This window comes from Mustelus asterias, chromosome 3 (genome assembly GCF_964213995.1).
Source record: "Mustelus asterias chromosome 3, sMusAst1.hap1.1, whole genome shotgun sequence".
Classification (NCBI taxonomy): domain Eukaryota; kingdom Metazoa; phylum Chordata; class Chondrichthyes; order Carcharhiniformes; family Triakidae; genus Mustelus; species Mustelus asterias.
In genome coordinates, this window is record NC_135803.1 from 3,900,883 (window position 1) to 3,916,766 (window position 15,884).

The window sequence follows — 15,884 nt, forward strand, 5'->3', positions numbered from 1 at the left end:
TGCCATTTTATTCCATTTGGAGCGTTTTGTTACTGATCCCGATCCAGATTGTAGGATCCGTCCTTGATCAGACATGCCAACTTCGGGAAAGGTTCAACCCTGGAATGCTTCAGAATGGAGACGTCATCCTGGGCGGTTTATTCCCGATCCATTTAAGAGCAGCCCCGGAGTATAACTCATTCCAAACAAAACCTCAACCGGTGCGCTGTGTGGAGTGAGTGAGAATTATGTTTGGTCATGCTGTTTGACAATACTCCGGTCTGGAATGGAATCTCCCCGAAGGATAGTTTAACGTTGAGATCACTGTGTCTCTTTTGGGTCGTTATTATCCTTCCATGTTTTCACATTCTTGGCTTTCCTTCTCCCGTCTTCCTTTGATTCATTTCATGATCGAACTCTTATATGTTGGGTAATTCGCTGAGACCAGATAAACTCGGATTGTTTTCCTCAGGGCAGGGAATGCTAACGGGTAGAGGTGCTTAATATTATAAGGGTTTTTGATGCGGTAAATTTGTTCACAGTTATTAAAAAAAAACATAAAGTGCTGGGAATGCTGGTCAAGGTTGGCAGCATCTGTGGAGGGAGAAGCGGGGCTAATATTGTGAGTCGAATATGATTCTTAATCAGAATCAATCGACATATATGTTGTGGGGGCGATAAAGGATCCTCGGAGAGTCCAGCGTGGCACAATGAGATGTATTTTTTTTGCATTAAGCGTTTACTTGGGGCAAGGTGGAGGGTTGTTGAGAGCAGTTGCAGTAATCTGTTTAAAAATGCGGGTCGATCAGTGAGCAGAATGCACAGCTTAACCTAACTGGCAAAATAAGCTGAGGGGAGAACAAAGAGGAAAACAAAGAGAACAAAGAAAAGTACAGCGCAGGAACAGGCCCTTCGACTCTCTAAGCTTGCGCCGATCATGATGGCTGCCTAAACTAAAACTGTATGCAGTTACGGAGTTCATATCCTTCCATTACTATCCTATTCATGTATTCGTCTAGTTGCCCCTTAAATGCCGCTATCGTACCTGCTCCCACCACCTCCACAGGCAGCGAGTTCCAGACATTCACCATCCTCAGTGTAAAAAACTGCCTCGCATATCGCCTCCATACTTCCCTTATGCACCTTAAACCTATGTCCCATAGCACTTGACTTTTCTACCCAGGGAAACAGCATCTGACTATCCACTCTGTCTGTGCCACTCATAATCTTGTAGATCTCTATCAGGTCACCCCTCAACTTCCGTCGTTCCAGTCAGAACAAACTAAGTTTATCCAACTTCTCCTCAAAGTTAAAGATGAGAGTTATTTTCATTGTGTGTTTTTCTGATCTGGAATCCATTGCCCGAAAGGATGGAGAAACGGATTTAATTGTAATTTTCGGGAGTGAATTGAATATTGAGTTGAACTGGAGACATTTCCATGCGGAGTGGGATTATTGGGATTGCAGCGGATCAGATGGGCCAAAACACTCATTTTTTGTAAGATCTTGCGATTGAATGTGCGAATATCGAAACCAGGTCTGGAGATTAGCAGAAAAAGACAGAATACTGCGCATGCTAGAATCTGAGGCAACAAGTAGAAAGTGCTGGAAAATCTCAGCATGTCTGACAGCATCTGTGGAGAGAGAATAGAGGCAACGTTTCGAGACAGGATGACCCTTCGTTAGAGTCTGTGCATTCACTCTGACAAAGGCTTATCCAGATTCGAAACGTTGGCTCTATTCTCTCTCCACAGATGATGTCAGACCTGCTGAGTTTTTCTAGTATTTTCTGTTTTTGTTGCTGCTATCTACCTATCTTGTTCCATGTACCCCCACTTTAAACGTCTCCAGCATGTAATCTGCCCGTCGAAACATATATTCTTTCAAGTTTTTCTCAGCGGTGCAATGAACAATGATACAGCGGCAATTATATTTTCTTGAAATAAGTGTATCTCCATAAATGTGTTGCAGGTTTAGCCAAAGTGGACTCCGGTGGGCGCTAACTATGGTGTTTGCCATTGAAGAAATAAATGGGAACCCAGATTTGCTTCCTAACATCACTCTGGGTTACAAGATTTTCGACAGCTGTGACACACCATCTGAAGGGCTTAAAGGAGCTTTCAAATTACTAAATGGGAAAGACAGAATCACTTCGAATGACACGTGTGCTGGCGTTCCATCAGTGCCCATGATTGTTGGAGATGGCGGATCGTCACAATCTATTGCAGTATCGCGAGTGGTCGCTCCTTTCGCCATTGGTATGGTAAGATGTGCGAATGCATTTACACGGACGCGGCAAAAGCATGCGGTTGTAATTACACTGACAAAAGTAAAATACTGCCAATGCGAAAAATCTGAAATAAAACGGAAAATGTTGGAAATCCTCAGACGGTGCAGCAGCATCTGTGCAGAGAGGAAAGAGTTGGCCTGAAAGGTTCACTCTGTTTCTCTCTCCACCGCTTGGTGTTTAGATTAAATTACATTTAACTGTTTCTTTAAGCAACGAATTTCGATAATTAGGGTACACAGATTGAAGAGGAATTTGCAAATGAGCCAGAAGAAAATGGAAGGTGGTGGCGCACAGGGAGGCAGTGACTTAGTGGTATTTTGACGTTCCGAGTAATTCAGAGGCGCATGGCAATACTCTGGGGACCCGGGTTCGAATCCCATCTTGAAAAATGGTGGAAACACAGTTCAATAAAATGGTCTGGAATTAAAAGTCTGACGATGACCATTAAATCATTGTCGATTGCCATAAAAGCCCACCTGGCCCAAGAATGTCCTTCAGGGAAGGAAATCTGCCGCCCTCATCTGGCCTGTTCTATGTATGATTCCATATCCACAGCATTGTGGTTGATTCTGAAATACCCTCTGAAATGATGTCGCCGGACAATCGGGGTCGGGAAATAAATGTTAGCCCAGTCAGCGATGCTTACAACTTGAGTTGTTATCCCGAACGGTGGAATCAGAGTTAGGAACAACTTTGAAAAGTTTATTGGATAAATCGCCGAAAAGGAAATGTTTACAGGATAATGTGGAGGGATGGGGGGGGGGGGGGGGGGTGGGGATAGGCGATGTGAATGGCATGGTGGGGGTGTTGTGGAGGGGATGAGAACAATTCAATAGACGGACCTTGTGTGCTTTATGTGTGACTCATGAATATAAATGTCTCAGTTCATTAATTCCCTCTCTCTCCGTCCCCACCCCCCAACCCCAAACAGGTCAGCTACTTCGCTTCATGCGCATGCCTCAGTGATAAGCGTGAGTTCCCAACTTTTTTAAGGACAATTCCCAGCGATACCGTTCAGATGAGAGCTTTAGTGCGGATTATACACCACTACCAATGGACTTGGATCGGAGCTGTGGCTGAAGATAATGATTATGGCCGATTCGGGATGAGGTCTTTAATTGAAGAGGCTGCAAAATTTGACATTTGCATCGCCTACGTCGAATTCCTCTCACCCGGTCGTACCAGAGAAAGGATGCGGCAGGTTGTGAATACCATTAGAAATTCCTCGGCTAAGGTGATGATAATATTCTGCGGAGAGAGTGACGCCATGTCTTTGGTAAGCGAACTCAGAATGCAGAACATTACCGACATCCAACTGATAGCGAGTGAAGCCTGGGTCACATCATTCCAAATGTGGACAGCGGAAACTCGGGACATTTTAACGGGAACAATCGGGTTTGGAATCAGGAGAGCTGAAATTCCAGGACTGAGAGAGTTTCTAGTCAAACTCCATCCTTCCACAGCAGTAGACAACCCATTTGTCGAAGAACTCTGGGGGGAAATCTTTGGCTGTAGCGTAAAAACCTCAAATAAGACTCTGGGAACAAACATAACAGCTTCCTTTTACAAGCCATGCACAGGTTTAGAGAACTTGGAGACAATTGAGACTCCATTCACTGATGTATCGCAGTTAAGAATTTCCTACAATGTGTACAAAGCGGTGTACGCTGCAGCGCACGCACTTCATAATTTACAATCGTGCGAAAATGGGCAAGGCCCATTTCTCAATAAAACATGTGGTCAAAAGTCAAACCATCTATCCTGGCAGGTGAGGAATCATCTCAAACTCCAATTCATTCTGTAAAGCAGAGTCAGAGTTTCGGAAGATAATAATTGCTTTCCCTTTTCTAAAGCTTTTACGGTACCTGCGGGAGGTACGTTTCACAAACCAGTTCGGGGAGGAAGTAACTTTCGATGAAGACGGAGATCCCATCGCTTCCTATGACCTGATCAACTGGCAGAAGCGCCGTGATTGGTCGGTTGATTTTGTTAAAGTTGGTTATTATGATGCAGCGTTACCGGAAGGGGAAGAACTCGCGTTGGATGAAAGTAGAATCGTTTGGCACAAAACAGGGCTAGAAAAGAAAGTAAGCAGATTTTTAATCCATCAAAGACTAGAAACCATGCCTCTAATGCCTTAGGGAGGCAGTGACATGGCGGTATTGTTACTGGACTACTAATCCAGCGACCTACGGTAATGGACTGAGGACCTGGGTTCAAATCCCGCCACGGCAGATGGTGGAATTTGAATTCACTCAAAAATTTCTGGAATTAAGAATCTACCGAGAACTATGAAATCATTGTCGATTGTTGTAAAACCCATCTGGTTCACTAATGTCCTTTCGGGAAGGAAGTCTGCCGTCCTTACCTGGTGTGGTCTACATGTGACTTCAGAGTCATAGCAATGTGGTTGACAAAGTGCTCTCAGGGATGGACCATAAATGCTGGCCCAGCCAGCGACGCCCACATCCCATGAACAAATGAAAGAAAAGGTCACTGTGTACAACTGCCCCATAATCGAGTTTATTTGAGCTATTATTGTAGATTAGACTCAACCAGACTCCCGCGGTAGCGACTCGAGTGAATCTGTTCAGTCACATTTTTCGAGAATGGTTTTGAATGTTTGGGGTCAAGGTTAAGATCACTTCTCTTCCTGATATATATTCATGACATGGACTGTGATGTTCAGGGTATGTTTGTAACTTTTTCAGATTATACAAAAATTGGAAAAGTCGTCAACAGTGATGAGGAGATTTTTGATCTTTAGAAGGGCAAAAGCATGTTTGTGCATTGGGCTGACAGGTGACAGAAGAAGTTAACGGAGAGGAATGTGATTTGATGCATTTTAGCAGGAGGAATATGGAGAGACATCTTAAACCAAAGGGAAATTCTCGAAAGGAGATGCAGGAACAGATGGACCTCCTTGTACAAGTACGTTAGTCATTGAAATGATAGGACACGTCGATAGAGCAGAGGTGGTATCGTAGGCTCTATTCGTAGGGACATTGAGTACGCAAGTAAGGAGGTCATGTTGAACTTGTATAAGGCACTAGTTAGTCGTCAGCTGGAGATTGCATCACGTCCTGGGCGCTTTACTTGAGGACGGGTATGAAGACATTGGAGAGAGCACAGAAGAGTTTAACAAGAATGATTCCAGTGATAAAGAATTTTAGCTATGAGGATAGATTGGAGTGGTTGGGATTGTCTTCCTTGGAGAAACGAAAGCCGAAAGGAGACTTGGTAGGGGAATTAAAAATCTGAGGGGTATGGAGCGGGTAAGTGGAATCACGGAATCACACATAGCAGAAGAGGCCCTTTGGCCGCTCGTGTCTGCACTGACACGTGAGAAACACCTGACCGACCTACCAAATCCCATCTGTCACCACCTGACCCATATGAATGTTATGATGTGCCAAGTGCTGATCCAGGTGCTTTTTAAAGTATATGAGGCAACTCACTTCTACCACCCTCCCAGGCAGCGCATTCCAGAGCGTCACCACCCTCTGGGTTTAAAAGGATTTTCCTCACATTCCCCCTAAACCTCCTACCCTTCAGCTTGAGCTTGTGTCACCTCGTGACTGACCCTTGAACTAAGGGGGCCAGCTGTCCCTTATGCCCCCTGTCCATTCGTCTCATAATCGTATACACAGCTAAACCTTTGACAGAGTTCCACGTGGGAGATATAAATAAGTCAAATGTACATGAGGTACAGGATAACTTGATAAAGTGGATTCAAAATTGGCTTAGTTGTAGGAGACAAAGTTTGATGACAGATGACTGCTTTCGTCACTGGAAGCCAGTATCCAGTGGGTTTACCACAGGGGTATGTGCTGGGTCCCCTCTTATTCGTCATTTATATACTATTCTCAGGGTACCTAGGAATGGCCAACGAAGAATGTCTTGTCTGTTAACCAAAAACAATTTAACAAATCTGTCTAGGAAGCTTTGATAAATCAATGTCCACGTGGAAACTATTCTAACAAATATGATATTTGCAGATAGTTATCACCTGTATATCAATTTATAATTTGTTTAGTTCTTCGAAAGGAAGAGCGCCAGGTGAAGGTAGCATAATAATGAATAGTATGGACAAAGTAAACGCAAAATTCAATTTCAGGTGCACCGGAATATAGAGATAGACGAGATCAGTGGAATTTATTGAAATACTAACGAGAAACGTGAAGACTTATCAAGCAAACAATGAGGAATATGTAGGTTAATTGCAAATGAAATAAGAGAACCCATAGCATCAGAATCATGCAGAATCCACAGTGGAAGATTTAATGCGCCAGATGATTGTAATGCAATGGCCTTTGCTGAACTCACCATTTTCCTACGTTCTGGTAATTAATGTTATGTTGATGAACATTGGAAATTTGACAAAACATTTGATTAATCATCGGGTCTGCAACATTTATGGTCACAGTTCAATAAAATCTTTCACACTCGGCACGCCACTTCTTAACCCTGTCGATCTGATGAAATATTTTACTGTTAGCCTCTGAGGTGTTAAGGTACTGTCTCTGTCTGGTCTGTGTTTTATTGAAAGAGTTTCAAGGGATATTCGTCCCTTGAAATATATTAAATATGTCCCGCAATTCATTCTATTCCTTTCTGGAGTAATTGGATATTTGGATTCGTAATTAGCTGTAGTTTTTCCTTTATTCTTTGATGGAATCGCTGGCAAAGCCAATATTTGCTGGCCATCCCTAATTGCCCTTAAACTGAATGGCTTACAAAGCCTTATCAGAGGATGGTTAAGAGTTAAACCACATCGCTTTGCGTCTCAATGTAGGACGGACCAGACAAGGTGGTCAGATTTCCTTCCTTTTAACCAGACTTTTAAGAGAAATCAACAATGGTTTCGTTGTTATCTTTACGGAATGAAAATTAATAATTCCGGAAATATTAACTAAATTTGAATCCCACCAGCTGTCGTGGTGGTTTTAAATGTATTGTCGTCTAGTTGCATTAACATTGCAGCAGCGTGTACCCCTGAGCAATGAATGTAGTTACAAAGACAATTTGTGTTTTCATTATATTTCGAATTTTGAATTATAAACAAGTTACAGCAGTAGTAAGAAGAGACCACACCCTCAGGTAGCAAAGGTACATTTATCAATAAAATCAACGGTTGTGATTTCGCATGACGTTAATATTTGTTAAGACTTCCCAACATCGACTTTAATACTTTGCAAATATTGTGGTTTGAGGATAAAATATCGTCTCTGTCTCCGCAGGTCCCTGTCTCAGTATGTAGTGATAGTTGTGTTCCAGGAACAAGAAGAGCTGTTCGTAAGGGACAGCCTGTTTGCTGCTATGACTGTTTACCGTGCGCTGATGGGGAGATCAGTAACCAGACAGGTAGGCAAGAATGAGAACATCCTTAATATTCCAGCAGGAAACAAGAACGTGGGAATTACATGTACCAAGGCATTGTTTGGATTTGTCATCAGAGCAGCTTTCATTAATTCCAAAAAGTTCATTTGAACTATTATTTGTACATATCTGTCCACAGATTCTATCGAATGTATCAACTGCCCAGCAGATTACTGGTCCAACGTTCCAAGAAATCAATGCATTCCGAAAGAGATTGAGTTCCTCTCGTTTCACGACAGTATGGGAATAATACTCGCAGCGATTTCCTTGTTTGGAGCTTGTATCACAGGAGCTGTTGCAGCAATTTTCTTATATTTCATAAACACTCCCATTGTAAGGGCCAACAATTCTGAATTGAGTTTCCTTCTATTAATCTCATTAATACTCTGCTTTCTCTGCTCCATTGCATTCATTGGACAGCCAGCACCATGGTCATGTATGGTGCGTCACACTGTGTTTGGAGTTAGCTTTGTTCTGTGTATTTCCTGTATTCTCAGTAAAACTCTGGTGGTCCTGATGGCATTTAAAGCAACCCTACCATCCAGTAATGTGATGAAATGGTTTGGCCCCAAACAACAAAGATCAATTGTCTTTCTCTGCACATTGATTCAAATTATAATATGTGTGATCTGGTTGGTGACATCTCCCCCAGTCCCAATTAAAAACACAGAGTATCAGAGTGCTAAAATTATCCTTAAGTGTGACGTGGGTTCCACAGTTTCATTCTGGAGTGTTATAGGTTACATCGGGCTGTTAGCTTGCATGTGTTTGATTTTAGCATTCCTGGCCCGAGCTTTACCCGACAAGTTCAATGAAGCTAAATTCATTACCTTTAGCATGCTCATCTTTTTTGCCGTTTGGATAACTTTTATTCCAACCTATGTGAGCAATCCGGGGAAATATGCGGTCGTTGTGGAAATATTTGCAATTTTAGCATCAAGCTACGGATTGCTGATCTGTATCTTTGCTCCAAAATGTTACATTATCTTGTTAAAATCAGAAGAGAACACCAAAAAGCACCTGATGGCTAAAAATGTGCAACCTTAGCTAATTACCCGAGTTTTGTAAATTCAGAAGTCTGCACGATGATGAAGAATTGGGCATGTTGAATGAATAATACAGTTTTACACTTAACACAAAAGTTTTGACATCTAATATTCCTGGCACTGTTTTCTGATAAGATTGCCCCGAATTAAGATACCTTTCATCGGTGGATTAAGTAATGAAATGTTCTTCATTCTGTATAAACTAGAAACACATATCGTAAGATTTTGAGTGTTCGCTGATAAGGCTTATGTCTGTATTTTGATTACTATTAATAAATGCAACTATAAAATCGTAAAAGGATTCAAATGACCAAAGATGGTTTCTATATAACACCAATGTATTGGGAAGAAATGCCTGAAGTTCATCATCCCGCATTCATGACTTCCAATTGTTTCAGGCACGTTTCTCTCCCGAGCACACCAGCGATTTGTTACATTTTCCGCAGCTCTTGAGAGTGTTGGTCAGTCCTTGTGATTATGCACTTATTTGGCTGTTTTTGTTAAAGAAGATTCTCTGACCGAAATTACTGGGGAACGGGTACATTTCGGTGCTGAAGAATATGTTTCCTGGTGCTCTATAGTGCATTTTCAGCACTTGGGTCTTTACTAAGGAAGGGTTATTCAGTTGGAAACAATTTGAAGCGTTTCTTATGGAAGTTTTACATCTTGTCAGACTTCATTTACCTCGTTTAACATGCCAGGAATAGCTTGCAACAACTATTTTACTCTTTATTGTTCCTATTTTTAGGTCGCTGCTGACAATCCGAATGCGAGCGTACTGCTTTAACTTCACATTGACCTCAATCCTTTCTACTCCTTTGATTTCAAGTGAAATATCAATTATGTTTTCCAAGACATCTGATGAAACACAATTTTTGTTGTTACACCCATGAAGTCGCCTGCTCCGATGGATTGCATTCCAGGTTGAGAAATAAAGTAGTGGAAGGACTTTCATTAATATTTTCTTTAGGTGTTGGGGAGGTGCCAGAGCACTGGTCAGAGGAAAATGTGACATCTTAATTGAAGAAAGGGTGTAAGGACAGTCCCAGCAACGACAGGCCAATTAGTTTAATATTAGTGGTGGATAAGTTATAGGAATCCATAATCGTGGAAGAAAATTGACAGGCACTTGGAGAGGTTTGAACTAATGAAGCAGAGCCAACACAGATTGTGAAATGCACAACATGTTTGACTAATTTAATGGGTTTTAAAGTTAATTTATTAGTCACAAGTAAGGCTTACATTAACACTGCAATGAAGTTACTGTGAACTTCCCCTCGTCGCCACACTCCCGCACCTGTTCGGTTCAATGCATTTAACCAGCACGTCTTTCAGACTGTGGGAAGAAGCCGGAGCACCCGGAGGAAACCCACACAGACACGTGGAGAACGTGCAAATTTCACACAGACAGTGACCCAAGCCAGAAATCGAACCTGGGTCTCTGGCGCTGTGCGGCAGCAGTGCTAGCCATTGGGCGGCACGGTAGCACAGTGGTTAGCACTGCTGCTTCAAAGCTCCAGGGACCTGGGTTCGATTCCCGGCTTGGGTCACTGTCTGTGTGGAGTTTGCACATTCTCCTCGTGTCTGCGTGGGTTTCCTCCGGGTGCTCCGGTTTCCTCCCACAGTCCAAAGATGTGCGGGTTAGGTTGATTGGCCATGCTAAAATTGCCCCTTAGTGTCCTGGGATGCGTAGATTAGAGGGATTAGCGGGTAAAATATGTAGGGATATGGGGGTAAGGCCTGTGTGGAATTGTGGTCGGGGCAGACTCGATGGGCCGAATGGCCTCCTTCTGCACTGTAGGGTTCCTATGATTTCTGTGCCGCCCATAGAGAGAGATTTTGTTGTGAAACAACACAGATAGTTGATGAAGTCAATACAGTGGATGTTGTCTATATGGATATTAAGAAAATGTTTGCCAATGCATCGCATCAAATGTTGTTTAACAAAATTAAGCTTGTGGAATAGGATGGTTGGAGTGCAATAGGATGGTTGGAGTTAAATTGGATAAAAAAACACTTAAATGAGAGAAAGCAGAGAATGGTGGTGCATGGTCGTCTTTTGGATTCGGTGGCGTTCCCTAAGGGTCACTGCCAGGACCAATGATATTTTTGCTATCTATTTTTAAATCTATTAATGGGACGTGGGTGTCGCTGCGTCGGCCAACATTCATTGCTTATCCCTAATTACCAGCCGCACCCGCATTCCATTAAAGCGCAAGAAGACTCGAAAGAATTCGTGTTCGTCATGAAGGTGTAGTAGGTTTATGGTAGCTTATATCAGCAGCTGTTGTAAGGTTTTGGGGACAGGATTATCGTACTTCCTGTTTGAAGGGACTTGATTGTTGTTTTCGACAGGAGTGAAAATATCTGTAATGTGATCACATCGTTTGCCCTGGCCTACATTTCTCCATAAAAGACAAAGAAACCTCATGAATTTGTAAAGAAGTAGAAAATGCTGGAAATATTCATAAAGATTGGCAGCAGTTGTAGTGAGAGAGAGAGAGAGAAAACAAAACCAATTTATTTCGATGACTTTTTTACTCCGTTTTTTCACCTACAAGAAATACTAAGCAATGAGAGCAAGCTCCTCCTCAGTGCGGTTCATTGACAACATCTGTTATCACACTCAGAATGTGAGCCAGCTCATTTCACAGCAGGAGAACAATATGGATGAGTTTTTGTTAATGGATGAGCCGCTGCTGATTTAGTTTCACCTCTGTGCGACTCCTGGAATTTCAAATTCGCATGAAATTATGGAATGTTAACCTTTAAATGAATCTTCATCCTGATACTAAATGTCTCTTTTCAGTGCCTGTGTAATGGTTTGAAATGTTGAATATGGGGCTACTTCCCCGCAGATCGACACCGAACACTTTCTCAATAGATGCACTGACAATAGCAGTCCGACACCTTGCCGGTACTGAGCATGTACTGAACATGGAACTGACTATCTTCCAAATGTGGTAACGGGTCTTCGGCGTGCACATTTGATCTAACTAAAATGTTAGGGATACAATAGCCCCGAGCGTTGGAAAATATGACATGAGCCTTCCCTATATGACAGCGAATGAGCGTCAGTGAGATTTGTGTTTGAAAACACTTGGGACTGGTGTGTGAGGTTAAATATTCCCGATGTAGGGGGTTGCTTGCAGCAGAGTGCTGTCACTCCGATCCGAAACATCCTTCCCAGTGACTCCTGAAAAACTGTTTCGATTTTCCTGATGCCATTTTATTCCATTTGGAGCGTTTTATTACTGATGCCGATCCAGATTCTAGGATCCGGCCTTGATCAGACATGCCAACTTCGCGAAAGGTTCAACCCTGGAATGTTTCAGGATGGAGATGTCATCCTGGGCGGTTTATTCCCGATCCATTTAAGAACCGCTCCGGATTATAACTCATTCCAAACAAAACCTCAACCGGTGCGCTGTGTGGAGTGAGTGAGAGTTATCATTGGTCATTCTGTTTGACAATTCTCCAGTCTGGAATGGAATCTTCCCTAAGCGTTGCTTAATGTTTAGATCACTGTGTCTCTTTTGGGTAGTTATTATCCTTCCATGTTTTCACATTCTTGGCTTTCCTTCTCCCGTTTTCCCTTGGTTCATTTAGTTGTCGAATTCTTATATGTTGAGTAATTCGGTGAGACGAGAGAAACTCGGTTGTTCTCCTTCGGGTAGAGGTGCTTAATTTTGTCAGGGTTTTTGATGTGCTAAGTAAGTCAACAGATATTTAAAAAAACGTAATGTTCTGGAAATACTGGCAGCATCTGTGGAGGGAGAAGCGATGTTAATATTGTGAGTCGAATATGACTCTTATTCAGAACCAATCAATCTATCTGTTGTGGGGGAGACAGAGGATCCTCGCAGGGTCCAGTGTGGTCGCCTCTTTTGCCGTTGGTACAATTAGATGTGTCAATTGTTTTGCATTCCTCGCTTTCTTGTGACGCGGTTGAGGGTAGTTGAGTGCAGTTGCAGTAATCCGTTTAAAAGTGCAGGTGAATCAGTGAGCAAAATGCACAGTTTAACCTAACTGGCAAATTAACCAGAAGCGAGATGAGAGTTACCAGTGCTTTATAAAGCACTGGTTAGGCCCCATTTGGAGTACTGTGAGCAATTTTGGGCCCCACACCTCAGGAAGGACATACTGGCACTGGAGCGGGTCCAGCGGAGATTCACACGGATGATCCCAGGAATGGTAGGCCTGACATACGATGAACGTCTGAGGATCGTGGGATTATATTCATTGGAGTTTAGGAGGTTGAGGGGAGATCTGATAGAAACTTACAAGATAATGAACGGCTTAGATAGGATGGACGTAGGGAAGTTGTTTCCATTAACAGGGGAGACTAGGACGCGGGGGCACAGCCTTAGAATAAAAGGGAGTCACTTTAGAACAGAGATTAGGAGAAATTTCTTCAGCCAGAGAGTGGTGGGTCTGTGGAATTCATTGCCACAGAGGGCTGTGGAGGCCGAGACGTTGAGCGTCTTCAAGACAGAAATTGATAAATTCTTGATTTCTCGAGGAATTAAGGGCTATGGGGAGAGAGCGGGTAAATGGAGTTGAAATCAACCATGATTGAATGGTGGAGTGGACTCGATGGGCCGAATGGCCTTACTTCCGCTCCTATGTCTTATGGTCTTATGGTCTTATTTTCCATTGTACCTTTTTCTGATCTGGAATTCATTGCATGAAAGGATGGAGGAAACGGATTTCATTGTAATTTTCTGGAATGAATTGAATATTCAGTTGAACCGGAGATATTTCCACGTGGAGTGCGATTATTGAGATTGCAGTGACACAATGGGCTGAATAACTTAAATTGCTGTTAAATCTCGCGATTGTATGTGCAATTATGGACAACGGATCTGGAGACCAACAGATCAGGTTTAGTCTATCTTGGAATACACTTGGAATACTGCGTACAGTTCTGGTCACCCTATTATAGAAAGGATATTATTAGACCAGGAAGAGTGCAGGACAGATTTACTAGCATGTTTATGGGACTTGATGGTTTGAGTTATAAGGAGAGACTGAATAGACTGGGACTTTTTTCCCTGGAGCGTAGAAGGCTTAGGGGTGATCTTTTAGAGGTCTATAAATTAATGAGGAGCATAGATCAGCGAGATAGTCAATATCTTTTCCCCAAGGTAGCGAAGTCTAAAACTAGAGGGCATAGGTTTAAGGTGAGAGATGCAAAAGGATCCAGAGGGGCAATGTTTTTAGGCAGAGGGTGGTGAGTGTCTGGAATGAGCTGGAAGAGGTAGTAGCAGAGGCAGGTACAATTTTGTCTTTTGAAAAGCGTTTAGACAGTTACATGGGTAAGATGGGTAGAGAGGGAGATGGGCCAGACGCGGGCAATTGGGACTAGCTTAGTGGTTAAGAAAAAGAGTCGGCATGGACAAATTGGGCCGAATGGCCTGTTTCCATGCTGCAAAACTTTATGACTCTATCCGTGACCTTCTATTCTCCCCCCCCCCCCTCCCAATTCCCTTGTGCAACTATATAATTCATCACATTCCTGCTCCTGTTCAATTCGTAGAAGAGCCAAACAGGCTCATAATTTTGACCTTGTTTCTCTCTCCACGGGTGCTGCCGGAGCGGCTCAGTTTATCCAGCATTTTCTGTTTTGAGTTTAGCTGAGGCGATGCCGCTTAGCTCCAGCTGCTACAGAAGTAGTGCAGCAGAGAGGGACTCTTGGTTATGAAATATAAGGTTGGAGCAGAGGGCCGCAAGCACTTCTTTGTACAGAGCGGTTCAGGTGAGGGCGGCACGGTAGCACAGAGGTTAGCACTGCTGCTTCACAGCTCCAGGGTCCCGCGTTCGATTCCCGGCTCGGGTCACTGTCTGTGTGGAGTTTGCACATTCTCCTCGTGTCGGCGTGGGTTTCCTCCGGGTGCTCCGGTTTCCTCCCACAGTCCAAAGATGTGCGGGTTAGGTTGATTGGCCAGGTTAAAAATTGTTTCTTAGAGTCCTGGGATGCGTAGGTTAGAGGGATTAGCGGGTAATAATATGTGGGGGTGGGGCCTGGGTGGGATTGTGGTCGGTGCAGACTCGATGGGCCGAATGGCCTCCTTCTGCACTGTAGGGTTTCTATGTTTCTAGAAGCTGGGTTTATCTAATGAGTGGTTGGGATAAAACAAAGGAGTCTGCCGGGTGGTACAAAAAATGCTACGCATGGATTTCCAACATTTGTTTGCTTTTATTGCAGCCTGTTGTTGTTCAGTTAGCTGAAGGTCGAAAAAGGAGTCACAATTTCGGGAATAAACCTAATACATTTTCTGAAAAAATGATGTTTCATTGTAGGAAATTGGCAGGTTCAAAGTAATTAAATTATTAGTTCTGACGAAGGGTCATAGAATCCCTGCAGTGAATAAGGAGGCCATTCGGCCGATCGAGTCAGTACCGACCACAATCCCACCCAGGCTATTTCCCTATAACCCCATACATCCACTCTACTGGTTCCCCTGACGCTAAGTGGCAATTTAGCACGGCCACTCAACCTAACCCGCACATGGTTGGACTGTGGGAGGAAACCGGAACCGAAACCCATGTAGACACGAGGAGAATGTACAAACTCCGCACAGACAGCGACTCAAGCTGGGAATTGAACCCGGATCCCTGGCGCTGTGAGGCAGCAGCGCTAACCACTGTGCCACCATGCCGTCCCCAACGTTTCCAGTCATCTAGACTCGAAACATTGGCTCTATTCTCTCCCCACAGATGCTGTCAGACTTACTGAGATTTTCCAGCATTTTCTGTTTTTGAACAAAATTATTGTCGTGGACTGTCACGAACAGTCTGGATATAAACTTAGCAATAAGAAAACAGATACAATCACATTAACAATACAATTACCCGGCATCTGCCACTTTCCAAGAATGCGAACTCCTTTTTCAGAAATTTCCGCCCGTAATTGTGAGTTTTTTTCTGGACTTCCCATAGCCGAACTGTAAAGAGTAATAAAACAAACAAAGAAAAAAGAAATGCAGAAAATGCTCAGTTTGTTTGGCAGCAACTGTGGAGAAAGAAACTGCGTTATCATTCTGGGTCTCAAAGCCTTCGTCTACATTTCGTTAGAATAAACGGTAATTCGGTGCTGAACCGAATACAATGCTTTATGTTAGGAGCCAACAAAAGGTTGCGTGACACCTTCTTCTCATAGAATAGATGCCCAGGGCAGTCTTTTCCTG

General features: G+C 43.2%; 1 protein-coding gene across 1 annotated transcript; it reads left to right on the top strand.

Moving 5' to 3' along the window:
* The first annotated feature begins 62 nt into the window (after positions 1 to 62).
* Positions 63 to 8,695, top strand: LOC144485239 (extracellular calcium-sensing receptor-like). The gene is made up of 6 exons (XM_078203455.1): positions 63 to 214; positions 1,951 to 2,242; positions 3,201 to 4,037; positions 4,123 to 4,356; positions 7,510 to 7,633; positions 7,788 to 8,695. Exons 1-6 carry the CDS (start codon positions 105 to 107, stop codon positions 8,693 to 8,695), a joined length of 2,505 nt encoding a protein of 834 aa, XP_078059581.1. The 5' UTR covers positions 63 to 104.
* The last annotated feature ends 7,189 nt before the right edge of the window (positions 8,696 to 15,884 follow it).

Coding starts and splice junctions, on each gene's coding strand:
- LOC144485239 (XM_078203455.1), top strand. CDS start 105: ATGCTTCAGAATGGAGACGTCATCCTGGGCGGTTTATTCCCGATCCAT. Junction 4,038..4,122: donor CAAACCATCTATCCTGGCAG/GTGAGGAATCAT, acceptor CCTTTTCTAAAG/CTTTTACGGTACCTGCGGGA. Junction 7,634..7,787: donor GGAGATCAGTAACCAGACAG/GTAGGCAAGAAT, acceptor ATCTGTCCACAG/ATTCTATCGAATGTATCAAC.